Genomic DNA, 27,483 nt, shown 5'->3' with positions numbered 1-27,483 from the left:
GGAATGGGTTGCTCACCCATCAGTTGCTTAGTGCAAGTGCCCTCCCTCTCTCGGCTCAAGCCTTGGGTTCGGGTGTAAACGCTGCAGGGTGAAATGAAGTTGGGCGACCCAAAGAGCGACGTGCAAACCAGCAGAGAGAGGAGGAGGAGCAGCAAGGACGCTCAGGGTGCACTGGCTTCCTCAGGGCATAAGCAAGGGTGTGCCAGGGCCAGTGGTTGGGGACCAGAGTTCAGACACTTTGCACACTTGTGACCATCAACCTTGATGTTGGCACGTCTGGTTCCAAACCCCGGCTCCCACGGGTAACAGCCGCCCACCCACCACCCACCCACCGCCAGTGGCTCTGAGGTCAGCTCCCACACAGGTCCGGAGCTGTTAGGATCTGCAGAGGCGAGAAACCCAAACCTAGGTTCTTCTCGTTAAGGCGAAGGAACGAGTTGAAAGAGCTGCCCCAAAGCAAGAAAGCCTCGCGGAGCTGGGGAACCGGGCCCGCCACCCGCAGGCATCCCCGGTCTCTCCCAGCCCGAACCAGGAGACAAGTTCGCTCCCCGCAGGCTGCTGGTTCGGACGCACGATCCGCAGCCCCATCACCCAGGCGCCCGCCAAGGCTTTTGTTGCAACTCCGAGCCCCGATTTCCACCCGCGTCTCTCCCCTCGGCGACCCGGGCGGCGGCGAGCGGGGTCCCCGGGTCCCCCCAGCGCGGGCCCCTCGGAGCGCAGGGGAAGCCGACGCTCGCGCTCCTCCCCCCCAGCCGCCCCTCCCGCCCCAGTCCCTCCTCCAGCCCCGGCGGGCGGGCTTGGCTCGGCGCGGCCGGTGCATTCCAGAGAGCGGGGCCAGCCGAAGCAACAAAGGAGCCGGGGAGTCGGCACGGAGAGCTCGGGGGGCTGCGGCGCGCTCGGGCGGAGGCGGTGGCTGGGCCGCTGGCTGGCGCGGGGCGGAGCCGGGGAGCTGGTGCCGTACCCCCGGCTCGCGCCTCGCCTCCCCCGCGGGGCCGGGAGTCGATTTTAGCGGTGGGAGAAGGAATGGTGCTGGGGAAAGGGGGCGCAGGGGGGGCCCGGGGCTGAAGACTTCGTGGATTGCCGGGCGAGGGCGAGCGGAGCTGTGTGTCCCCGCCCGGGCCTCCGCCGCCCAACATGGGCCCCGGGGTCCAAAGTTGGCGAAGTTGGGCGCCGAGGGGCCGGGGCGCGCGGAGCGTCGCTGGGGGCTCGGCCCGGGACCCGCGGGGCGCGCAGGCCGCCTGAGCCGCCTCCACGGCCCCCCAGAGTCGTGCGTGTGGCCGAGGGGCGCCGGGGCTTCTGCTGAGTTGGCGGGTTTGGCCATGGCCGCTGCCCGCCCTGCGCGGGGGCCGGAGCTCCTGCTGCTGGGGCTGCTGCTGCTGCTGCTGGGGGCCCCGGGCCGGGGGGCGGCCTGGAGCGGGAACGCGACCGGGCCTGGGCCGCGCGGCGCTGGCGGGAGCGCGAGGAGGAGCGCGGCGGCCACGGGCCCTCCTCCGCTGCTGAGCCGCTGCGGCCGGGCCGCGCACTGCGAGCCGCTGCGCTACAACGTGTGCCTGGGCTCGGCGCTGCCTTACGGCGCCACCTCCACGCTGCTGGCCGGGGACTCCGACTCCCAGGAGGAAGCGCACGGCAAGCTGGTGCTCTGGTCCGGTAAGCTGCGGGCGAGCGGGGCGAGGGGGCGTCGCGGGCGAGAGCGCGGGGCAGGAGGGGACCCTCGGCGACGGCGAGGAGGTGGAGGAAGCGGGTCACAAAGGGCCCGAGCCGGAGGAGTGAGCCCTAGCCGGGGGAGGGGCTGCAGAGGGGGGCTCCGGGACGGGCCGGTTTTAAGAAGGGGCGCTGCCCACCTGCTCAGGAAGCAGCCCCTGGGGGTCTGAGGAGGTGTTTGACCTTGGAGTTGGGGAGGAAGAAGGGCGTGTGGGGGTCGGAAAAGATTGAGGCATTTGGAGGGAGAGAGATGGGGCAAAGAACCGAGAGAGATTCGTGAAGGAAAAGAACCCGCGTGGTGGTGAAGAAGCAAAGCAGACTCGGAAGGTTCTGGAACTCTTGCTGTGGGGAACTGCGAACTTGACCTGCACTCGCGGGAGATTTCAGTTTTCCTCATCCGAGAAATGGGGTCTCTGGTCCATGCCAGAGTTAGGAAGGAATATGGCAGTTCTCACAAATGTCGGTGTGCTCTTGGGAACTTGGATCCTCAAGGCTGTGCCCCGGGGGCTGCCGAAGGAGCTTGAGCCTGGGAGATGGGAGCCGCGGCCACCTCTCTGGTGGTCAAGTTTTTCGGAGCCGCCCTTCTGCAAACTAAACCCAGTCCCAATCGTGGGTGCTGCGGGTTAGCTCCCCTCTGGCATGCTGTCCCAGGCAAGGAAAGTGGCCAGTGAGGTTCCAAACCCGTGTGAGAGAAAGAAAGGCAGGAGTTGGAGCAGATCGCCTGTTGACAGGCCTGGGGTGCCAGGTGGCTGGTGAGACGCTCCCTAACGCTTGGCCACTGGAGTGCTCAGCCTCTGCCGGATGCTGGCCAAGACCATCAGGTTTCTGGCTTGGTGCAGAACTTGGAGGATGGTACCTGTGACGTGGAGCTGGCTCTCTGGGGATCAGGGTTTTTTTGTTTTGTTTTGTTTTTTTGACAGATAGAGTTAGACAGTGAGAGAGACAAAGAGAAAGGTCTTCCTTCAGTTGGTTCACCCCCCAAATGGCTGCTACAGCCGGAGCTACGCCGAAGCCAGGAGCCAGGTGCTTCTTGCTTTTTAATTCCTTGGGTGCAGGGGCCCAAGCACTTGGGCCATCCTCCACTGCCCTCCCGGGCCACAGCAGAGAGCTGGACTGGAAGAGGAGCGACTGGGACTAGAACCCAGTGCCCGTGTGGGATGCCAGCGCCACAGTCTGGAGGATTAACCTAGTGAGCCATGGGGCCAGCCCACAGGGATCAGGTTTTAAAATCGGCATAGTCGCTTCGAGAAATCTAACTTACCATAATGTAAGGTCCATGTGATTTTGCATAGGTGCCTCCTTGTATGATTATGTGCTTGCACAAATGTAGAACATACAGCAATGTCCAGGATTTAATTTGTATCTGCAGAGGACTGAAAGAGTAGAAACAGAATGGGAAACACACCACCTGAAGCAAGACTTGTGTTTTGGAAAAAGCTGTGTGGGTGGGTGTCTGAGCATCGGAAGCTCACCCAGCACTGAGTAGCTGACACTAGGAGATGAGACCTACGGTGGAATTCTCCCAGGCTGCATGCGTGTGTGATGCTGCCTGCCAGCGGTTACCATCTGCCCAGCCCTTACTCCCGAGGACAGCTACTGAGCAGGCGCAAATGGTTTTGGCAGGACAGTAGATGAGTTAGAGCCGTCTGCTGGTTGCACAGGTTCGAATCTCTCTGGCTGTGCCTGCGGGGTGCTGCAGAGGAACCAACACCAAGCCCAGAAATAGGAGGTCACTGTCCTCTCTCCTTTTTCTTTTCTTTTGGGACAGGCAGAGTGGACAGTGAGAGAAAGAGACAGAGAGAAAGGTCTTCCTTTTCCGTTGGTTCACTCCCTAATGGCCGCCGCGACTGGCGCATCGCGCTGATCTGAAGCCAGGAGCCAGGTGCTTCTTCCTGGTCTCCCATGGAGTGCAGGGCCCAAGCACTTAGGCCATCCTCCACTGCCCTCCCGGGCCACAGCAGAGAGCTGGACTGGAAGAGGAGCAACCGGGACTAGAACCCGGTGTGCCGGTGCCACAGGCAGAGGATTAGCCTATTGAGCCATGGCGCCAGCCCTCTCCTTTTTCTTAAAGATTTATTTTATCTATTTGAAGGGCAGAGAGAGAGAGAGAGAAAGACCACACGAGAGCGAGCTTCCATCTGCTGGTTCACTCCCCAAATGGCCACAATAGCTGGGACTGGGCCAGGCCAAAGTCAGGAACCAGGAACTTCATCAGGTCTCCCGCATGGGTGCAGGGGCCCAGGAACTTGGGCCATCTTGCGCTGCTTTCCCAAGCACATTATTAACAGGGAGCTGGAGCTGCCACCATCCGCAGTCCTTCAGCTCAGTCCTGCTGTGCTGTGTGTTCAGTTGCACCCTTTCTGCTTTGGTCTCTCTGCTTGGCATTCTGTGAAGTCCCGCCAGAACCAGATGGTGGCATGAGCTGGGTCAGTGGGTGAGGAGAGTGAATTTGAACCACCTGTGAGAATCACAGCCCTGGCTTCATCTGGGAGCCACTGGCTAGCGGTTTGTGCTCCAAGGATTTGGTGTTAGCCATGGTCCATGTCACCGGCTCTTGGAGGTTTTTGTGAGTGATGTAGGTTACCTTCATCCATGCAAAATTTTGAGGGTAGCAAGGTGCTTTTCACTCTTGCGAAGCCTCAGCAAACTGAGTTCACGGCCACCCACTCATCCACTCATTTTTTTTTAAGATTTATTTATTTATTTATTTATTTGAGAGGCAGAGTTACAGTCAGAGAGAGAGGGAGAGACATCCATCCACTCCCCAAATGGCCGCAAAGAGCGGAGCTGGGCCTATCTGGAGCCAGGAGCTTCTTCCGGGTCTTCTGTGCAGGTGCAGGGGCCCAAGGACGTGGGCCATCTTCTACTGCTTTCCCAGGCCCTTAGCAGGGAGCTGGATTGAAAGTGGAGCAGCCAGGTCTCGAACCGGCATCTATATGGGATACTGGTGCCGCATGTGGAGAGCTTAACCTACTGTGCCGGCCCCTCACTTGTGTGTTCAGTGCTTGCTCTGGGTCACATCCTGGATCAGGTTCTGGGCATATAAAGCTGAAGATCAGAAACATGATTCTTGCTGTCACAAGGAAGACAGGTGCTTCAACACGTTAGTAATACTGTGAAAGACACTGTGACGTTGTGGGGTGCTGAAGGAGCGCTGATGGCTTTCCTGCTACAAGGCAGGTCTCCCGAGGCACTGATACTCAGCCCATGACTTGAGAAATAAACAGAAATTACCTGGGCCTCCGGAGGCTCAGAGAGGGAAGGGGTAGGAAGAGGAGAGTAGTATGTACAGAGGTATGGAGGCAGGAGGGCCAGGTCATTTTATAGAAGCCTAAGAAGTGGAGAGTAGATCTGGACCATAGCATGTGAGGGGTAGAACTGTCAAATAAGACCTAAAGAATTAGAAAGAAAAGGGATGCGTTCCCCATATTAAGGTTAGATGCTATTCAGAGGTTGATAAGGAGCCATCGAAGGCTTAGTTATCTGTTTGAGTGGCAGGTGCGCACACACACACACACAGAGTTCTCATCTGTTGGTTCACCCCCCAAATGCCCACAACAACTGGAACTGGGCCAGGGCCGGAGGAGGAGCTGGAACTCAATCCAGGTCTCCCACATGGTGGCAGGGACCCAGCTACTTGAACCCTCCTGTGCTGCCTCCCAGGGTGAGTATTAGAAGCAAGCTGGAGTCAGGAGCCAGAGCTGGCACTGGGAACTGAGCCTAAACATCTGAATTTGGGGGTGTCCTAACGTGTCTTCACCTCCTGCCCCACCGGAGGCTTTAAGCAGGGCAGAGACATTTGCCCTCCAGAATGCTCTCTCTGCATGGAGACCAGCCGGCTGCAGGCCCTGAGTGGCTGGAGCAGTGTAGGTGAGAGCTGCCATGGTCAGGACTCGGGTGGCAGCAGGAAGGGCGTGGACAGATCTGAGGCAGAGCCAGGAGGACTTGGTGCTGAGTTGGATGTGGGGTGTGAGTGGCAGGAGGAGCCGGGCTGGGAGGGAAGGCGGTGTCCAGCCCTCTGCTCTGGACAGAAAATGCTCGCGCAGGAGCAGGCTGAGGAGGACGGCATGGCTTCGGCTTGGACTGCGTGAGTTAGGGGTGCTCCTTGGATGTCCAGGAGGAGATTCCCAGCAGGTCTGCGGATAGAAGCTGCTGGAGAAAGTGGCCGCTTCGAGCTTCGCAGGCCCAGCTTGGCCTGACTTCCGGGTCTGGGTAGAGCTCGGGTCTCTCCTGTGTCTGTCTTCTCTCTATACTTGAACATCAGCAGTTGTTTCACATCTCTTCCCGTTTCAGCTGGGTTCCAGGCTCACCAGACAAACAGACTGTTAGCCTGTGGTTCACCTTTGGCCAAATGGGGTTTAGTGAACGGGGCAAGAAGGCAGAGAGGCCTGCAGCCAGCAAGGGAGCCAGATCCCTGGGAGCCGGCGCGTGGCTCTGTGCACCGCCATAGTGCTCTGTGTGTGCAGGGGTGTGGCCCTGTCCCCTAGCAGGGTGCAGACAGCCAGGTGGAAAGGGACAGAGAAGCTGGGGGGGGGGGGATGTCATCAGTGATGGGGTGGTGGTGGGTTATTTGCAGGGAGCAGATTCAGGAAATTTTCTTTAAAGTTGTTAAACCTGGCTGATGACCAGCACCAGTTAATATGTATATTTGGGGGACATAGTATAAAATGCAGAAAACTGCCCACAGGTCCCAGTTGTCATTTTTTGTTGCTGATATTTGACACGTTAATTGTGAAATGTAGCACATACACAGGAAACTGCCTTAAACACAGAGGGACCGAATAATAAAGAACTGTAAGGTGACCCCTGGACCAAAATCTAAAAGATGCCTGGAGCCCAGGAGCTGCCCTGTGCCTCTGCTGGTCACCTCCCAACCCAGAGGTGGCCACTCTCCAGGCATTTGTCATAATCATTGCCTTTCTTCTACGGTTTTACCACCTAGCTTTAGAATCCCTAAATAGTATATTTCAGTATTTAAGCTTTGCATATTCCCGAACTTCATGCAGATGGAGTTGTGCTGTCTGTATCTTTTCTTTGTTTATTTATTTGAAAGGCAGAGAGAGAGAGAGAGAGAGAGAGAGAGAGAGATTCTATCTATCTGCTGGTCGCTCCCCAAATGGCCACAACAGCTGAGGCTGGACCAGGCCAAAGCTAGGAGCCAGGAACTTCATCTTGGTCTCCCATGTGGGTGCAGGGGACAGAGTTCTTGGGCCATTATATGCTGCTTCCCCAGGTGCACTAGCAGGGAGCAGGATCAGAAGTGGAGCAGCTGGGACTTGAAATTGTGCCCACATGGGATGCCGGCACTGCAGGCAGTGGCTTAACCCACTGCGCCACAACGCTGGCCCCATCTGTCATTTTTTTTTTTCTTTAAAGATTTCATTTATTTGAGAAGTAGAGTTGCAGACACACAGAGCGAGAGAGACAGAGAGAAAGGTCTTCCATCTGCTGGTTCACTCCCCGGATGGCTGCAATGGCTGGAACTGAGTTGATTTGAAGCCAAGGAGCCTGCAGCTTCTTCTAGGTCTCCCACATGGGTGCAGGGGCCCAAGCACTTTGGCCATTTTCCACTGCTTTCCCAGGCCATAGCGGAGAGCTGGATCAGAAGAGGAGCAGCTGGAAGTAGAACCAGCATCCATATGGGATGCAGGTGGAAGCTTAGCCCACTACGCCACAGCACCGGCCCCTGCCATGTTTTTTGACTCTATGTTATTTTGTAACCTTCATCCATGCATTGCAGTTCATCTCATTGCTGAGCAGTATTCCGTTGAATGAATATCATACCGTTTATTTATCCATTTTGTACAATATTTAAATTGTCTCTAATTTTTGCTCACTGTGAATGTTCTTTTTGGTATATCCTTAAGTTTTTTCAGATCCATATTTAAGAAATCGGGTTGCTAGAGTATAGTACCTTCATCTTGTACCAAACTGTTTCCAAAGTGGTTGCACCGACTTAGGTCCCCAGCAGCCATGTTTAAAGTCATAAGTGGTCCAGCTCATCCCTGACACTTGCTGTTGTCAACCTTTAAATTTCTGCCAATCTGGTGATTAGGTTGTGGGGGATATTTGCAGTTTCAATCACATTTCCCTGATTACTAGTGGAAGTAAGCAGTGTTTCAGGTGTTTGTTAGCCATTTGGATTTTTTTTTTCTTTTGGGAAGTATCTATTCAAATCTGTAGTCCCCCCACTTTTTTTAATAGGGTCACCTGTCATTTTTGTAAGCTTTGTAGGAGTTCTTCATATATACAGTCTTGTATTGATTGTGTGCATTGAAAGTGTCTTTTCCGGCGTCAGCGCTGTGGTGCAACGAGTTAAAGCCCTGGCCTGAAGCGCTGGCATCCCACATGGGCACCGCTTCTAGTCCCGGCTACTCCACTTCTGATCTAGCTCCCAGCTATGGCCTGTGAAAGCAGTAGAAGAGGGCCCAAGTCCTTGGGCCCCTGCACCCACGTGGGAGACCCACGTGGCTTCAGATCAGCGCAGCTCCAGCCATTGTGGCCATCTGGGAAGTGAACCATCAGATAGAACACCTCTCTCTCTGTCTCTACCTCTCTCTGTAATTCTTTCAAATAAATAAAACAAATCTTTAAAACAATTATAAAAAGAAAGTGTCTTTTCCAGGTCTCCCATAAGGGTGCAGGGGCCCTAGCACTTGGGCCATCTCTCACTGCTTTCCCAGACCATCAGCAGGGAGCTGGATAGGAAGTAGAGCAGCCGAGACTTGAACTGCTGCCCATATGGGATACTGGTGCTGCAGGCGGAAGCTTAACCTACCTCACTACAGTGCCGATCCCAGTATCTTTTTTAAATAAATATTTATTTTTTTATTTGAAAGAGTTATGGGGGTAGGGGGAGATACTCCATTCACTGGTTCACTCCCCAAATGGCTGCAATGGCTGGAGCTGAGCTGATCCAAAGCCAGGAGCCAGGAGCTTCTTCTGGGTCTTCCACATGGGTTTAGGAGCCCAAGGACTTGGGCCATCCTCTGCTGCTTTCCCAGGTGTATTAGCAGGGAGCTGGATTGGAAGTGGAGCAGCCAGGACGGGAGCCAGTGCCCATATGGGATGCTGGCACTGCAGGCCAGGACTTCAACCCACTGTGCCACAGCATTGGCCCCATCCCAGTATCTTTTATTCTGTGGATTGCCCTCTCATTCTTTTTGTGTCTTTTGTTGAATAGAAATTCTGAATTTTCTAAATTTATTTATTTTATTGGAGGAAGAATAGGAGAGAGAGAGAGCACATTCCCATCTGCCAGTTCACTCCCCAAATGCCCTTAACAGCCAGGTCTGGGCTAGACCAAAGCCAGGAGCTGGGAGCTCCGTCCGTGTCTCCTACGTGTGTGTCAGGGACACAACTACTTCAACCATCACCTGCTGCCTCCCAGGGGGTATTAGCAAGAAGCAGGAATCCAGAGTGAAGCCGGCACTTGAACCCAGGCACCTTGACACAGGATAGATGTCCCAACCTGGGTTTTAACTGCTAGGCCAAATACCCACCCTGATGTTATGAACTGTAATATAGTCACTTATGAAATTTTTTACAAATGCTTATTGTGTCTTGTTTAAAAAATATTTTCTTAACTCTAAAGTGATAAAATGCTCTCGTGTTATCTTTTAAAAACTGTATAGGTTTCCTTGTCATTTCAGCCATATAATTCACCTGGAGTTGAGTCCTGTAGATCTCTAGTTTCATATGGATGTTTTTCAACATCATTTGTCAGAAGGAATCTTTTTATGGCTGTGTGATGCAGTGGGTTAAACCTCCCCTTGCAAAGCTGGCCTCCCATCTAGGAGCACTGGTTTGAGTCTTGGCTGTGCTGCTTCTGATTCAGCTTCCTGCTAAAGCATTTGGGGAGGCAGCAGATGGTGGCCCAAGTACTTGGGCCTCTGCCACCCACATGGGAGACCAAGAAGGAGTTCCTGGCCCTGGTCCCTGACTTCAGCCTGGCCCAGACCCAGCTATTACGGCCATCTGGGGAGTGAACTGGCAGACAGAATCTCTCCCCCTCCCTCTCTCTCTGCCTTTCAAATAAATAAATCTCAAAAAATAATGTGTTTTCTCCACAATTCTTTTTTTTTTTTTGACAGGCAGAGTGGACAGTGAGAGAGAGAGACAGAGAGAAAGGTCTTCCTTTTTGCCATTGGTTCACCCTCCAATGGCCGCCGCAGCCGGCACACCGTGCTGACCCAAAGCCAGGAGCCAGGTGCTTCTCCTGGTCTCCCATGCGGGTGCAGGGCCCAAGGACTTGGGCCATCCTCCACTGCCTTCCTGGGCCACAGCAGAGAGCTGGCCTGGAAGAGGGACAACCAGGATAGAATCTGGCGCCCCGACTGGGACTAGAACCCGGTGTGCCGGCGCTGCAAGGTGGAGGATTAGCCTGCTAAGCCACGGCGCCGGCCTCTCCACAATTCTTCTATAAATCATATACACGTGTCTATTTCTGAGATCCTTTTCCTGTCCCATGGTCTGTTTGCTGATCCCTCACCAATTTCACACCGTCTCAATTACTTTATCTGTGTAGCATGGTTCTAGACTTTCTTTGAGCTTTGGACCTTTTAGTCACTCTGATCAACATAGTGTTTTTAAATTCATAGAGTAAAGCATATAGGGTTTTTTAAAAGCGTGTAGAATTACCAAGGATGCGAATTCTCTTTAAATACAGTTATTCAATATATTAAAAAACAAGTCTGTCTAATGAAGTATACGCGAGAGTCTTTATTAACACATACATAAGATGCAGTGCAGGCCTAATAACCACTATAAAGTCGTGGTGGGAATGAGCACCTACAATATTTTGAGATCTCCGCAACAGAAATATGTGATTTTGCTGGCTTGTTGTGGTGCAGTGGACTGAGCTGCGTCTTGTACTGCCCCCATCTCGTATCAGAGGGCCTGGTTTGATTCCTGGCTATTCAGCTTCCAATCCAGCTTCTTGCCAATGTGCCTGGGAGGCAGTGGAGGATGGCCCAAGTCCTTGGGCTCCTGCCACCCACACAGGAGACCCGGATGGAGCTCCTGGCCCTGGTTCCTGACATCAGCCTGGCCCAGCCCTGACGGTTGCAGGCATTGAGCAGTGAACCAGCAGATGGAAGATCATTTTCTCTCTCTCTCTGTCCCTTGCCTTTCAAGTAGATGAAAATAATAAATAAATAAACATTTTTAAGTCTGTGGGGGCAGGGATTTAGCAAGCTGGCTGTTCTGAGGCAGTTTTGTTTGGGTTGAGAAGCTGGTTTCCCACATTGGCTTCCCAGCACTGGCTTCTGACTCCAGCTTCTTGCTAGTTCAGACCTTGGGAGGCAGTGGTAATGACTGGGGTAATTAGGTCCCTGAGTCACAGAGAGAGAGAGAGAGAGAGAGAGAGTATCTTCCATCTGCTGACTCACTCCCCAAATGGCTGCAATGGCTGGGGCTGGACCAAACCAAAGCCAGGAACTTCTTTCAGGTCTCCCACATGGGTGCAGGAGCCCAAACCCTTGGACCATCGTCTACTGCTTTTCCAGGTGCATTAGCAGAGAGCTGGATCGGAAATGGAGGAGCTGGATTGGAAATGGAGGAGCTGGGACTTGAACCGGCATCCATTCGGGATGCTGGTGCTGCAGACAGCTGCTTAACCCACTGCACCACAGCATCAGGCCCCATAAAATAAGTTATATCCTATCTCTGCTTCTAGCTATTCATTTCCCTCTCCAGAGGCAACCATTACCATTGTTTTTGGGTGTCCCTTTAGCAATGTGGTGGTAAGTCCTGATACAATGTTTCCTTAGTCATTCCTCCCTCTCCCAACTGGCACCACACTCTCAGGACTGATCTCCACGCCACTGAGTTTGTTTAATAACTCATAGTGGACCTCATTCCATTTCAGTGCCCATTATGTAGCCCTGAATATTGTCCTATTATATTGATGTATGCTATTTTACTTAGCTGGTCTCCTGTTGATGGATATGGACTCAAGCCATTTCTACTCTTTTGCTGCTACAGTGTTAAGAGAATAATGTTGTATATTATCTTTAGGAACGTATAAAGTGGAATTGCTCGTATAAAATTTTGATAGACCATGCCATATGGTCTCCACAAACATTTACTGATTTCTGTTCCTACCACCAACATATAAATGGACCAGTTTTCCCTAATACTCTTGACAATACTGTGTTTTCAAATGTTTTCATCTTTATCATTTTAAAAGTTAGAAACTTGTGGTGCAGTGGGTTACGCCACTGCTCGTAACACCGGCATCGCGGCCTGAGTTCCCGGCGCACTGCCTGCAGTTCACCTTCCTGTTGGTGGAGCCTGCAGGCAGCAGTGATGGCTCAAGTGCTTGGGTCCCTGTCACCTTTGTGGGAGACCCGGATGGAGTTCCAGGCTCCTCACTTTGGCCTGGCCCGGCCCTGGCTGTAGCCCGCACTTGGGGAGTGAACCAGCTGCAGAAGATATTGCTCTATCTCTCTTTCTGTCATTCTGCCTTTCAAGAAGAAGAGAATAAACAAACATTTTTAAAAAATCGCATCTCATTGTAGTTTTATGTCCCATTTATTTATTTATTTATTTATTTATTTTTGGACAGGCAGAGTGGATAGTGAGAGAGAGAGACAGAGAGAAAGATCCCATTTATTTTATTAGGAGTCTGGTTGAGTCTCTTTCTGCTTTTAAAGGCCATTTGTATTTCCTCTGTGGGAAAGGTTCTGTTTATCTTTTGCCCATCTTTCCACCGGGTTATGCACTTCTTAGTGACTTGGATGAGCTTTACGCATAGAAGGAAGTAAGCTCTCCACCCGTGATATGCATTGGAAATATGTTTTCTCAGTCTATTGCTTTTCTTATGATTTCTGCCCTGCTGAACTTATCTATTTTTCTTTTGCATATTTTCTTTCCCTCTTTTATTTCATGGTTTCTAGATTTCATGTCATGGTTTAAAACGCCTTCTCAGGGCCAGTGCTGTGGTGTAGCGGGTTAAGCCACTCCCTACAGTGCCGGCACCACATATGGGTGCTGGTTCAAGTCTGCGCTGCTCCACTTTAGGTCCAGCTCCCTGCTAATGCTCCTGCAGAAGTAATGGAGGATGGCCCAGCTGCTTGGGCCCCTGCACCCACATGGGAGACCCAAAAGAAGCTTCTGGCTCCTGGCTTCAGAATGGCCCAGCTCTGGCCATTGCAGCCATTCAGGGAGTGAACCAGCAAATGTAAGATCTCTCTCTCTCTCTCTCTGCCTTTCGCTCTCTCTCTGTAACTTTGATTTTCAAATAAAATACATAAATCTTTTATTTAAAAAAAGGCCTCCAAGTTTTCAAAAACTATTTTCCATCTTTTTTTTTTTTTTTTTGACAGGCAGAGTGGACAGTGAGAGAGAGACAGAGAGAAAGGTCCTCCCTTTGCCGTTGGTTCACCCTCCAATGGCCGCCGCGGTAGGTGCGCTGCGGCCGGCGCACCGCGCTGTTCCGATGGCAGGAGCCAGGCGCCCATCCTGGTCTCCCATGGGGTGCAGAGCCCAAACACTTGGACCATCCTCCACTGCACTCCCTGGCCACAGAAGAGAGCTGGCCTGGAAGAGAGGCAACCGGGACAGGATCGGTGCCCCGACCGGGACTAGAACCCGGTGTGCCGGCGCCACAAGGCGGAGGATCAGCCCGTTGAGCCACGGCGCCGGCCTATTTTCCATCTTTTATTCAATACTTTATTTTTTTAAAAAGATTGACTTATTAATTTGAAAGGCAGAGTTACAGGGAGGCAGAGAGAGAGAGAGAGAGAGAGAGAGAGAGAGAGATCTGCTGGTTCACTCCCCAAATGGCCGCAATAACCAGAGCTGAGTCGATTTGAAGCCAGGAGCTTCTCCTGGGTCTCCCATGTGGATGCAGGGGCCCAAGGATTTGGGCCATCTGCCACTGCTTTCCCAGGTCGTAGCAGAGAGCTGGATCAGAAGTGGAGCACCCAGGACTTGAACTGGCACCCATATAGGATGATGGCACTTACAGGTGGCAGCTTTACCCACTACACCACAGCACCAGACCCCAATACTTTAATTTTAAAAAGTTTATTTATGGCTGGCACCACGGCTCAATAGGCTAATGCCTCTGCCGGCACATTGGGTTCTAGTCCCAGACGGGGCACTGGATTCTGTCCCGGTTGCCCCTCTTCCAGGCCAGCTCTCTGCTGTGGCCCTGGAAGGCAGTGGAGGATGGCCCAAGTGCTTGAGCCCTGCACCCGCATGGGAGACCAGGATAAGCACCTGGCTCCTGGCTTTGGATCAGCGTGGCGCACCGGCTGCAGTGCGCTGGCCACAGCAGCCATTGGGGGCTGAACCAACGGTAAAGGAAGACCTTTCTCTCTGTCTCTCTCACTGTCCACTCTGCCTGCCAAAAAAAAATAAATAAATTTTTTAAAGATTTATTTATTTATTTATTTATGTGAGGGAGTGAAAGGGTGCTCCCATCCACTGGTTCACTTCCCAGATGCCCACATGGCTGGGGCTGGGCTGAGGCTTATGCTGGGTGCCGGGGATGCAAACGAGGTTTCCCACATGGTGTCAAGCACCCAGCTCCTTGAGCTATCACCTGCTGCCTTCCAGGGTCTGTGTTAGCAAGCAGCTGGCGTCAGGAGTTAGAACCGTGTATTGAACCCACAGGGTGGTAATTTGTTTTTAATTAGCTATTTTTGTTCCATCTGGAATTTACTTTTATGTAAGAAAGGAGGCTAAGGATCTACCTTATTTTTTCCCCACATGGCTTCTTTTTTAAAAAAAAAAATTTAATTTATTTATTTGAGAGAGTTTTACAGAGAGAAGCAGAGAGAGAGGTCTTCCATCTGCTGGTTCACTCCTCAGTTGGCCGCAATGGCCAGAGCTACACCGATCCGAAACCAGGGGCCAGGAGCTTTTTCTGGTCTCCCAGTTGGGTGCGGGGGCCAAGGACTTGGGCCATCTTCTCCTGCTTTCCCAGGCCATAGTAGAGAGCTGGATCAGAAGTGGAGCAGCTGGGACTAGAACCAGCACCCATATGGGATGCCAGCACTTCAGGCCAGAGCGTTAACCCCCTGCGCCACAGCGCTGGCCCTTCCACAGGGCTTCTTAATAGTACTGTAAGATTCAAGTGTATTATATTTATTTGAAAAGTGGAACGACGGCCGGCGCTGTGGCTCAACAGGCTAATCCTCCGCCCTGCGGCGCCGGCACACCGGGTTCTAGTCCCGGTCGGGGTGCCGGATTCTGTCCCGGTTGCCCCTCTTCCAGGCTAGCTCTCTGCTATGGCCCGGGAAGGCAGTGGAGGATGGCCCAGGTCCTTGGGCCCTGCACCCGCATGGGAGACCAGGAGAAGCACCTGGCTCCTGGCTTTGGATCAGCACGGTGCACCAGCAGCAGCGCGCCAGCCGCGGCGGCCATTGGAGGGTGAACCAACGGCGGCAAAGGAAGACCTTTCTCTGTCTTTCTCTCTCTCTCACTGTCCACTCTGCCTGTCAAAAAAAAAAAAAAAAAAAAAAAGAAAAGAAAAGAAAAAAGAAAAGTGGAATGAGAGAGATCGATCGATCGATCTGTCATCCACTGTTTCATTCCCCAAATGTTAGCATCAGCCGGGGTCTGGGCAAGGCCAAAACCAGGAGCAACTCCAGCCAGGTCTCCCGTGTGAATGGCAGAGACCCAAGAACTTGAACCATCACCTGCTGCCTCCCAGGGTGCCCATCAGCAGGAAGCTGGATCAGAAGTGGAGCTGGGACTCAAACCAGATTCTTCAATACGGGACCCAGGCATCCCAAGTAGCTGTGCCGCCAGATCGTCCCCCAAATTGCTTATTTTTAAAAGCTGAAGTTACCACAATATCACAAAAGAACAGAAACATCACAACATAGTTATCAATTGCCTTACGCTCCTCTGGAAGAAGCTTCCCTGCCCTACCTAAAAGGTATTGGTTAATAAACGTTTAATAGTTTATTTAATTACTTTGAGAGGCATAGTTGCAGACAGAGAGGAGGAAAGACAGAGCAAGAGGTCTTCCATCCGCTGGTTCACTCCCCAGATGGCCGCGACGGCTGGAGCTGGCAGGAGCTTGCTCTGTACCTGGGATGGACACAGAGCTGCGATTGCTCAGAGGCCAAGGACAAAGAGTAGTGAGGGCTACTGCCTGAGTGTAGCAGGTTATCTCCCTCTGTACAACAGTGCCACGAGGTAAATCTGGGATTCCCATTTTACAGATGAGTGCCTTGAGGCTAAGGTCACACAGACAGGAAATGGTGGTGCCAAGATTTGGCCCCTGGCCAGGCTGAGCACAGGGCCTGTGCCCCTTACCCTTTCAGAGAGCAGGTGCCTGTGCCACCGCAGCCACCACGTGGGCTCTCATGTTCTCGGATTCGCCCAGGATGCCTTCTTTCTTGGGAAATAAAGTGGGTGCTCCTGAGGCGGGGATGATTCGGCTGGGGTGAAGGGGCTTGAGGCGGAGTGAGTGCAGCCCCTGGGACGAGCAGGTGGAGGCCTGGGCCGGGGTGAGGGTGCGGGAGCCCCCGCCTGCTTCTGTCCGCTGACAGCATCTTTCCTCCCTCTGCACTGGACAGAGCCTCCTCTGTTTCTCTCCATCTGATCTCCTGTCTCCTCCTCTGGCTTTGGGGTGCCTGGCTCCTCTGACTACTTCTTAAGCCCCCACCTCTTCTGTCTCTCACCTCCGCTTGGTAAGAGGAACACGGGTTCGGGGGTCTGGGCAAGGGGCAAGGAAGGGAGGCATTTGGGGAATGGGCCTGGGGCGGGGCAGGCTGCACAGCCCCTCACACCCCCCCCCCCAAGAGGCCTTTGAAAGGGAAACGCCCTCCTGGACTCCCAGCCAGAGACCCAGCCGCCCCCTGCCAGGGTGTTTGAGTTAGCGCTGCGTTTGAATCACCTTAGTGGAATTATGAGACATGCATGGCCCTGAATTCACACAAGAGAGCTGATGAGGGCCGGCACCCGCAGCGCCCCAGAAATCCCTCGGGCTGTCCTGCAGTCACCGCCCCTAGCGGGGGTGGGCACTTTTTGGTTGTTCCAGTGACTCACGGGCTCTCCCCGTGTCTAGTGGGCAGGGTCAGGGGGCGCTTGGGACAGGCCTGCAGCACAAAAGGATGCCCTGGTGAGAAACGCTGTGCCTGGCGGGTCTGAGCAGTCGTGCCCATCGTGGTGGGCGGTGAGGGGTGCCACTCGGTCTGTGGGTCAGAGGGAGGAGGGGTCTTCCCCACAGTCTGTCCACACTGCCACCATCCCCCAGGCCTCCGGAATGCCCCCCGCTGCTGGGCAGTGATCCAGCCTCTGCTGTGTGCCGTGTACATGCCCAAGTGTGAGAATGACCGGGTGGAGCTGCCCAGCCGCACCCTCTGCCAGGCCACCCGGGGCCCCTGCGCCATCGTGGAGAGGGAGCGGGGCTGGCCGGACTTCCTGCGCTGCACCCCCGACCACTTTCCGGAAGGCTGCCCGGTGAGTGCCCTGTGGGGTGGAGGTCGGGGCCCTGCGGGCTGGGTTGGAGCAGGCCTGGGGCAAGGCCCTGCAGGAAGCTTTCCTGGGACAGCTGAGTCTGCACCCGTCTGGAGCAGGGGCCGCAAACCCAGGCTTTAGCCCCTCAACCCGGCCAGTCCCTCAGGGGTTCTCGACGACCCAAGATCGCACAGCCAGCAGCTGTTTCGAGCACCTGCTGGGTTCGGTGTTCGAGTTTTTGGAAGTTGGGGTGACAGGCGCCTATCCTCAGGTTGTTTGTCAAATGCGTGGGGGTCAAGGCGTGCACGGGTCAATCAGCAGGAAACATCGTGACAGCGGGTCCATGCAGCTCTGGGCGGTAATGATAATGACAATGACAATGATAGCAGCCATACTAAGTATTATTTACTGCATGACAGACCCCATTATGTGCATTTTACATCCACGTATTCATTTAACCCGTAGATCATATCAGGAAGCCAGCACTTTTACTGGCTCTTTTATTAAAACAAACAAACAAAGAAGTATTGGTCTGCAGTTTTCTTTTGATGTGTTTGCTGGATTTGATTTTTTTTTAGATTTTATTTATTTATTTATTTGAAAGGCAGGGCTACAGAGAGGCAGAGGCAGAGAGAAAGAGAGAGAGAGAGAGAAAGAGATCTTCCATCTGCTGGTTCACTCCCCCAGGTGGCTGCAAAGGCCAGAGCTGTGCCAGTCTGAAGCCAGGAGCCAGGAGCTTCTTCCGGGTCTCCCACGTGTGTGCAGGGGCCCAAGGACTTGGGCCATCTTCTACTGCTTTCCCAGGCCATAGCAGAGAGCTGGATTAGAAGTGGAGCAGCCGGCGCCGCGGCTCAATAGGCTAATCCTCCGCCTAGCGGCGCCGGCACACCGGGTTCTAGTCCCGGTTGGGGCACCGATCCTGTCCCGGTTGCCCCTCTTCCAGGCCAGCTCTCTGCTGTGGCCAGGGAGTGCAGTGGAGGATGGCCCAGGTCCTTGGGCCCTGCACCCCATGGGAGACCAGGAGAAGCACCTGGCTCCTGCCATCGGATCAGCGCGGTGCGCCGGCCGCAGCGCGCTACCGCGGCGGCCATTGGAGGGTGAACCAACGGCAAAAGGAAGACCTTTCTCTCTGTCTCTCTCTCTCACTGTCCACTCTGCCTGTCAAAAAAGAAAAAAAGAAAAAAAGAAAAAAAAAAAAAAGAAGTGGAGCAGCCGGGGCTTTAACCAGTGCTGATATAGGATGCCTGCACTGCAGGTGGCGGCTTCACCTGCTGTGTCACAGCGCCAGCTGTGGATTTGGTTTTAATTTAACACTGGCCTCACAGAACGAGTTAGCAAGTGTTCCCTCATCTTCTATATTTTGGAAGATTTTGTGAGCTTGCTAGATTTCAGCCCGAAGTTAAAAAACCTTTAACTAGACCAAGAAAGAAAAGAATATTCAAATTGCTAAAATCAGGAGATAAAGTGTGGTCATTCTATTGAGCTAACAGAAATAAAAATGACTTTAAGAAACTGGGAACAATGTTTTACTAACAAACTAGGATACACAGATGACATGGGCAAATTTCTAATGGCATTCAGACTACCAGAAATAAGGCAAGAGTGGAAAATCCGAATAGCTCAGTAACAACTAAGGTTGAATTGGTCGCTGCAAACCTCCCAGTGGGGCTATACTATTCTAGAGAATGAACTGAGGCACAGAGAGGTCGCCCAAGTTGCCCAAGGCTGCACAGCCATCGAGTAGCAGGGCCGGCGTGTCTGCGGTCAGCAAGCCAGGCTAGTCTGGTACCTTTTCCTAAGCGAGAGGCTCGTGCCTGAACCACCTCTTCCTTTGCACTGCCTTCTCCCTCCCCCAATGCCAGAACGAGGTGCAGAACATCAAGTTCAACAGCTCGGGCCAGTGTGAAGCGCCCTTGGTCCGGACCGACAACCCCAAGAGCTGGTACGAGGACGTGGAGGGCTGCGGGATCCAGTGTCAGAACCCGCTCTTCACCGAGGCCGAACACCAGGACATGCACAGCTACATCGCCGCCTTCGGCGCCGTCACGGGCCTCTGCACGCTCTTCACCCTGGTCAGCCGCGGGACAGCCGGTGGTGGAAAGGGAGCCCCGGGGGCGCGGGGGGCGCTGGAGAGAAGAGGCCTTGGGGGGACGGGCGCCTCAGGGAAGGGTCGTTTTCGAAGGGGCTGGGTTCAGATGAGGGCAGCAGATCAGCCCTGCTTCTCTCTCCCAGGCCACATTTGTGGCTGACTGGCGGAATTCGAATCGCTACCCTGCTGTCATCCTCTTCTACGTCAACGCATGTTTCTTCGTGGGCAGCATCGGCTGGCTGGCCCAGTTCATGGACGGGGCCCGCCGGGAGATCGTTTGCCGGGCAGATGGCACCATGAGGCTGGGGGAGCCCACGTAGGTGACCGGGGCCCCGGAGGTGGGGGTGGAGCTCGATCCTAGGACCCGGTTGCAGCCTCTGGACCGTGAATGTTTGCACCTGTTCCCAGGGGCCTCTTCTCCAGCTCCTGTGAACTGGGCCTGACTCCTGGGGAACCTCAGCAGCCCAGGATCTGGGGTGTCAGGGGGTGGGATGGGAGGGAGACCTGGTAGAGGGAGCATAGTGGGGCCTCCCCAGTCACACCCCACGTGTCCGCACAGCTCCAATGAGACCCTGTCCTGCGTCATCATCTTTGTCATCGTGTACTATGCCCTGATGGCTGGCGTGGTCTGGTTTGTGGTCCTCACTTACGCCTGGCACGCCTCCTTCAAAGCGCTGGGCACCACCTACCAGCCTCTCTCGGGCAAGACCTCCTACTTCCACCTGCTGACATGGTCCCTGCCCTTCGTCCTCACCGTGGCCATCCTTGCTGTGGCCCAGGTAGGTGACTGACAGGGGCAGGAGGCCCAAGCGGAGTGGGCTTGGGGGCGGGGCCAGCAGCCCACTGGACCTCCCTCCCCTTCCTGCCGCACGCAGGTGGACGGGGACTCTGTGAGCGGCATCTGTTTTGTGGGCTACAAGAACTACCGATACCGTGCCGGCTTCGTGCTGGCCCCCATCGGCCTGGTGCTGATCGTGGGAGGCTACTTCCTCATCCGAGGTGAGTGAGAGTGAGGACCAGGCAAGGGCCGGGCAGGCAGCAGAGCACCTGCTGTGTGTGAGTAGCCGCTGGAAGCTACTGCCCTGCCGCCTTCCCCGAGACCACAGCTAGCTCCTGCAGGGCCTGGGTGCCAGGTCCAAGAGGGGGCCTGCAGGCAGATGCAGCAGTAGGCACTGGCCGCGGGACAGCACCAGTGCCCACAGGAAACGCACCCCTTCCTTCAGAACCTTGGCCAGGGCTCACTGTGCGGAGGGCAGCTTGGCTAGGTTCCACCCCCATCCATCCTTGGCCAGGTGCACGTGTCTGGTGAGCGTCTCGTGTGACCTACGCAGTCCACCTGGACCCAGAGGCGTCTTGGCTGTGTGTGCACACTCATGTATACTTAGCAATTTCAGGAGCATGGTTTGCATCTTCCCGTCCCCAACACAAGCTTGCGTGTGCGCGCTCACACCCGCACATGCACAGGCAGTATTTGCAGCTTCACTGTCTCAACCTGCCACTGCTTTTTGTCGGGTTTTCTTGTTTGCTCCCAGAGCTGGGAGCCTTCTGTCAGCCTGTCTCTTCCTCCCTTTTCAGCAGAGCGTCCGGGCTCCACTCTGTGCTGGGATCTGTGCTGGCTGCATGCATTAAAAGCTGTCCATACTGACATGTGGCAGAAGTGCAAAATGCACACTGTATTTCAAAGACGCAGCTCCTCTGACATGTGAGATTTCTCAGTGATAGTGTCTATGTGGATTATATGCTGAAATGACTAATTTTGATATATCAGGGTTTTTTTTAAAAAGATTTTATTCATTTATTTGAGAGGTAGAGTTACAGAGAGAGGAAGATATAGAGAGAAAGGTCTTCTATCTGCTGGTTTACTTCCCAAATGGCCACAATAGCTGGAGCTGAGCCGATCCAAAGCCAGGAGCCAGAAGATTCTTCTAGGTCTCCTAGATGGGTGCTGGGACCCCAGGACTTGGGCCATCCTTCACTGCTTTCCCAGGCCATAAGCAGAGAGCTGCTATGGACTTAGAACCAGTGGAAGAAGACCCAAGTCCTTGGGCCCCTGCACCCACGTGGGAGACCCGGAAGAAGCTCCTGGATCCTAGCTTCAGATTGGCCCAGCTCTGGCCGTTGTGGCCATCCAGGGAGTGAACCAGTGGATAGAAGATCTCTCTCTCTCTCTCTCTCTCTCTGCTTCTCTGTAACTCTGCCTTTCAAATAAATTAATAAATCTATTAAAAAGGAAGAGGAACATCAGGGACTCGAACAGGTGTCTATATGGGATGCCAGCACCGCAGGTGGAGGCTTAGCCTACTACCCTACAGCGCCGGCCCCAATGTATCATTTATATAAAATATTCTAAGTTAGTTTCACTTCTTTTTACTTTTTCTAAAAATTTGAGTGGCAGTCTAGCCCAGGCCAAAGCCAAAGCTGGGAGCTGGGAACTCAATCCAGGTCTCCCAGTGGGTGGCAGGAGCCCAGATAACCCAGCAGTCTGAGCCTTCACTGCTGCCTTCCAGGGTCTGCATCAACAGGAAGCTGGGGTCAGGAACCAGAGGCAGGTATCAAACTCATACTCTCTGGTATGGGATGCAGGCATCTTTACCACTAGGCCAAAGGCCTCCTCCTCTCTTGGCTTTTTTACTGTGGCTATAAGAGCATTTGAATTATGCATCTGGCTTATTTTTCATCTGACAGTGCTGTTCTTGTTTTAAGACTTATTTTTATTTATTTGATAGCTACTTTTTAAAAAAAAATTATTTATTTGAAAGGCAGAGATACAGAGGAGGAAAGAGAAAGACAGAGATATTTTCCATCTGCTGGTTCACTTCCCAAATGGCTGCAATGGCCAGGGCTGAGCCAGGCAGAAGCCAGGAGCCAGGAGCTTCTTCTGAGTCCCACATGGTTTTAGGGGCCCAAGCACTTGGCTGCTTTCCCAGGTGCATTAGCAGGGAGCTGGATCAGAAGTGGAGCAGCTGGGACTTGAACCAGCACCCACATGTCTTGCTGGCATTGCCGTTGGAGACTTAACCTTCTATACCACAGTGCCAGCCCTGAGAGAGAAGAGAAGAAGAGAAGAGAGAGAGAGATAGATAGAAAGTAGTCATCCATCCACTGGTTCATTCCTCAAATGGCCACAATGGCTGGGGCTGGACCAGGCCAAAGCCAGGATCCAGGAACTTCTTCCAGGTCTGTCACTTGGGTGTAGGGTCCCAAGCAATTGGCTGTCCTCCATTGCTTTCCCAGGCCATTAGCAGGAAGCTGGATGGGAAATAGAACAGCTGGGACTCAACTGGATGGAGCCCATATGGGAAGTTGGCATAGCAGACAGTGACTTTACCTGCTAAATCACAATGCCAGCCTCTGTTGTTTTTGTTTTTAAGATTTACTTATTTATAGTGGGTAAGGCTACTGCCTGCAGTACCAGCCTCCCATGTGGGCACCTATTCAAGTCCCGGCTGTTCTACTTCCAGTGTAGCTCTCTGCTGTGGCCTGGGAAAGCAGTAGAAAATGGCCCAAGTCCTTGAGCTCCTGTACCCATGTGGAAGACCTGGAGGAAGCTCCTGGCTTCAGAAAGGCCCAGCTCTGGCCATTACAGCCATTTGGGGAGTGGACCAGCAGATGGAAGACCTCTCTCTCTCTGCCTTTCCTTCTCTCTCTGTAACTCTGACTTTCAAATAAATCAATTAAAAAAAAAAAAGATTTTTTTGAAAGGCAGAGCAACAGGGAGAGAGCTCCCCTTGCTGGCTCACTCCCCAAATGGCTGCAACAGCTGGGGCGGAGCCAAGCTGAAGCCAAGAGCCTAGAACTCCATCTTGGTCTCCCAAACTGGTGTCAGGGGCCAAGTACTTGGGCTGCCCTCCACTGCTTTCCCAGGCACATTAGCAGAGAGTTGCATCCAAAGCAGAGCAGCTGGACTCAAACCAGCACCCAGATCTGGGTTACTGGAGCTGCATCACACGGTATCACACACCTGCTCCCTGCCAGTCCTGTTCGTGACTCCCTGTCCGAAGAGCTTGGAGCTGGCCACGTTACTTAGGAGCAGGCAGATCAGGACCTGGCTTTGTCTTCTCGGTTGTCTGCTCCTTCCCAGTCACCCGCGTCCACGGAAGATGTGCCACCAGCGTCTCTCTCCAGTAGTAGCTCTAGTTTCCCGAGCCGTAATCAGCACACATGCAATCAGACCTGGACTCCGGGGTTGTGGGACCCTCCCCCTGATACCCAGCCCTCCCAGCAGAGCCACCCCCCACCACCACTAATGCTTGAGCTCCCCCTTCTGTCCAGGAGTCATGACTTTGTTCTCCATCAAGAGCAACCACCCCGGGCTGCTGAGCGAGAAGGCAGCGAGCAAGATCAACGAGACCATGCTGCGCCTGGGTGAGTGGCGCCTGGGACCTTGATCTGAGGGTGGGGCCAACCCGGGACCTTTCCTGGGCTCTGGGGCCCTCTGGGTGCAGTCAGTGGGACAAGTTGGCCCCCACGGGAGTGAGGAGAAGGAGTGTGTGTGTAGATGGTGATGAGGGTAGCAGGGCAAAACAAGGCCTTCTCAGGTGGAGAAGTTCAAGTTCGGCCCAGAGTGCTTCCCCATGGCATCTTCCCGCCCACTGGGCGGACACCCCGGCCCTGCACGGCTGTAGCAGCAGCCAGGCGGCCAGGCTCAGTGACCGCCTGTGCTGCCTCCGTCCCCCACAGGCATTTTCGGCTTCCTGGCTTTTGGCTTCGTACTCATTACCTTCAGCTGCCACTTCTACGACTTCTTCAACCAGGCTGAGTGGGAGCGCAGCTTCCGGGACTACGTGCTGTGAGTGCGGGCAGGCGTGCGGGGGGGGGGGGGGGAGGGGGGGCGCTCGGAGGCCACGGTGGGGGGAGCCGCGTCAACCAGGGCCCTGCCTCACACCACAGGTGACACTGATGGCGTGAATGCCTGAGACACCACTTGGCCTTGAACTTTGCCAGGCCTGGCAAACAGCCTTCAGGTCCCTGCTCACCCCTGCCCTTCCCTGCGCACCCTCTGGGCTCTCTCCCTGCTGTGTCCTGCTGTGTCCTGCTGTGTCCATGGCTGCTTGGGAGCTGTTTCAGAGTCTGGCTCCTTGGGCTGACTCTGTGTGGGCGGCAGGAGTTAATCCCCTTCTCATTGTGGGCGCTGGCACCCCAGGTTCTAGTCCCGGTTGGGGTGCCAGATTCTGTCCCGGTTGCTCCTCTTCCAGGCCAGCTCTCTGCTGTGGCCCGGGAAGGCAGTGGAGGATGGCCCAAGTGCTTGGGCCCTGCACCTGCATGGGAGACCAGGAGGAAGCACCTGGCTCCTGGCCTTGGATCAGCGCGGTGCGCCGGCCATAGCGGCCATTTGGGGGGTGAACCAACAAACCAACGGAAGGAAGACCTTTCTCTCTGTCTCTTTCACTAACTCTGCCCGTCCAAAAAAAAAAAATCCATTGAAAGGGACATTCCCTGCCCTGGCTGCCCCAGACTTGTTCTTAAAGGCTCCAGCTTCCAGGGGAGCCTGATTAAACCACAGCACCGTCTAGGTCCCTGCCCTAGAGATTCGATTTAATTGCCTGGGGTGGGGCGCAGACAGCAGTAAAAGCTCCCCAGGTGACTCTAATGAGCAGGCGCCCAAGGTTGAGACTCGGCGCTGGGGGCCTCGGAACACCTCACCTGCCTACCCCTGCCCCTCGCTGCAGGTGCCAGGCCAATGTGACCATCGGGCTGCCCACCAAGAAGCCCATCCCCGACTGTGAGATCAAGAATCGCCCCAGCCTGCTGGTGGAGAAGATCAACCTGTTTGCCATGTTCGGAACTGGCATTTCCATGAGCACCTGGGTGTGGACCAAGGCCACCCTGCTCATCTGGAGGCGCACCTGGTGCAGGTGGGGTCAGCAGCCAGCCTGCCCCGCCCACTCTCCGGTCTTTGTCCTGTTCTCCTTCCAGCCCAGCCTGGGGCAGCCCTTTTTCACTGCGCTGAGCACCCAAAGCTGCCTTCTTGGCGGCTCACCACTGCCCCCTGGTGACACCTCCTGCTCGTGGGCGGCCGGAGGCCAGGACCAAGCGTGGAGCCCGCAGCCGGCGAGTGCTTTAGAGGCGGGCACACGGGGACCTGCATTTCCTGTCCCCTGCTTGTGGAGGAGGCATCCACTCAGTCTTTGAGGGGCCCTTGGGAGCCTCCTTCCCCGGAAGGAATGGGGTTGCCTCCCTTTCCGGAGAGCCGTGCCTCCATCCCCCACCCCACCCCAACTCCTGTCCGCGCCCGCCTCCAGGCTGACGGGGCAGAGCGATGACGAGCCCAAGAGGATCAAGAAGAGCAAGATGATCGCCAAGGCCTTCTCCAAGCGCCGCGAGCTGCTGCAGAACCCGGGCCAGGAGCTCTCTTTCAGCATGCACACCGTCTCCCATGACGGGCCCGTGGGTGAGCCGCTGCCCCCAGGCTGGGGTGGACAGTCACTCTGCTCCAGCCCCGAGCCTCCCTCCCTCTCTCTCCCCACTTCTGGCTCCTCCAGTTTCCCTCCCTGGGCCAGACCCGCTCAGGGGTCCAAGAACTGGATTTCTGGCTTCCACGAGGCCTGGTGGTCCCCGCCAGGGTCCTCAGCCCCAGAGTCATGCGTCTCCCCTGTGCTCCTCCCCACCCTCCGCAGCTGGCTTGGCCTTCGACCTCAATGAGCCCTCCGCCGATGTCTCCTCCGCCTGGGCCCAGCACGTCACCAAAATGGTGGCCCGGAGAGGAGCCATTCTGCCCCAGGATGTGTCTGTCACGCCCGTGGCGACGCCAGGTATGAGGGTCCAAGCTCCTGTAGCAGGGCAGGGGTCGCAGAGGCTGGGCCGGCTGGCACTGGGGTAGCAGGGGCGGCAGCGGAGGACCTGAGTGTGCGGCCGAGTAGTGGACCCCGGAGCTCCCAGAGTAGGGGGTGTGCGGAGGGAAGGGGTGGCGGGCACGGAGCGAGCCGGGCGCCAGGCTGTGCCCTCCCCTCTGCTCAGTGCCCCCGGAGGAACACGCCAACCTGTGGCTGGTGGAGGCCGAGATCTCCCCGGAGCTGGAGAAGCGCATGGGCCAGAAGAAGAAGCGGAGGAAGCGCAAGAAGGAGGTGTGCCCGCTGGGGCCGCCCCCGGAGCTGCACCGGCCCGCTCCCGCCCCTTCCAGCAGCGCCGTCCCGCGCCTGCCGCAGCTGCCCCGGCACAAGTGCCTGGTGGCTGCAGGTGCCTGGGGCACCGGGGAGCCCTCCCGACAGGGAGCCTGGACCCTGGTCTCCAGCCCCTTCTGCCCGGAGTCCAGTTTGCGGCAGGATCCGTTCCTGCCCAGCGCGCCGGCCCCCACGACCTGGGCTCAGGGCCGCCGCCAGGGCCTGGGGCCCATGCACTCCCGCACCAACCTCATGGAGGCGGAGCTCATGGACGCAGACTCTGATTTCTGAGCCTGCGCAGCCGGACCTGGAGCAAGCACCAGCCGTGGCTCCTCTTCCTCCCTGAGAACCGTCCCCAGGGAGCGCCCTCCCGGGAGAGCTGTGTGTGTGTCTGGCTCGGAGCAGCAGGACTGTGGAAAAGAGCCTATGACATCCCCACAGGCAGGCCTCACCCCAGGGCAGGGCCCGGGGCACAGGGCAGGGGCTTGGGCCCCACTCATGGTGCCTGGCACGCAGCGTCCATCTCCCACGGGGTCACCAGGTGTGCAGAGCTTGTGGGAGGTGGCGCCTGGCAGGCAGCCCTGACAGTAGCTAGAGTTGGGGCTGTGGGGCTTGCGACTGGCAGGTGCAGGCTGGCGGCCCTTGTCTGTGCTAATGAGTGTCCCCTCTGAGCTCTTGTGGCAGAGGTCAGGGCTGCCTTCCTTCTCCACGTGGTTGTGGGGCCGCGACCTCTGAACAGGTGGCGCCAAGCCCAAACCCCTCCTCCCATCTCCAGCACCCTGGCGTGTCAGTAAGAGCAGGCCGGCCTCCCGAGGATGGCTTCAGGGCGCGGAACTCTGTCTCCAGGTGCCACCTGGCTTCAGCCCTGGAGCCTCGGCCCGGCGTGGGGTGGAAGCAGCGAGGGGAGACAGCATCTCCTGCTGGCGTCCATCCAGCGGGGATGGAGCCTTGGACTTGGGCAAGCTGCCGTGGCTTCAGGCCGGCAGGAAGGCTTCCCCCAGCTCTGCCCAACGTGGGCGGGGAGAGTCCTGTCCACGCAGCCTCCAGCTTGTCCCCAAGGCCCCACGCTGAAGAACCAGACAGCAGGAAGCCTTAGGAGCTGGCTGGGTTCCAGGTGAGGGGCACGGGGAGGGGAGAAGTATAAACAGTAAATAAAAGGTTTTTGTATAAACT

The 27,483-nt window shown here is 55.3% G+C and overlaps 1 protein-coding gene across 1 annotated transcript; it reads left to right on the top strand.

The window, feature by feature from the left end:
* The first annotated feature begins 1,292 nt into the window (after nt 1–1,292).
* SMO (smoothened, frizzled class receptor) lies at nt 1,293–27,483 on the top strand. The gene is made up of 12 exons (XM_062201847.1): nt 1,293–1,647; nt 16,919–17,124; nt 18,984–19,193; nt 19,354–19,526; nt 19,770–19,989; nt 20,086–20,209; nt 23,483–23,575; nt 23,891–23,999; nt 24,880–25,065; nt 25,453–25,601; nt 25,828–25,962; nt 26,168–27,483. Exons 1-12 carry the CDS (start codon nt 1,320–1,322, stop codon nt 26,599–26,601), a joined length of 2,367 nt encoding a protein of 788 aa, XP_062057831.1. The 5' UTR covers nt 1,293–1,319; the 3' UTR covers nt 26,602–27,483.

This window comes from Lepus europaeus, chromosome 1, assembly GCF_033115175.1.
Source record: "Lepus europaeus isolate LE1 chromosome 1, mLepTim1.pri, whole genome shotgun sequence".
Classification (NCBI taxonomy): domain Eukaryota; kingdom Metazoa; phylum Chordata; class Mammalia; order Lagomorpha; family Leporidae; genus Lepus; species Lepus europaeus.
This window is presented reverse-complemented; position numbering and strand designations above follow the sequence as displayed.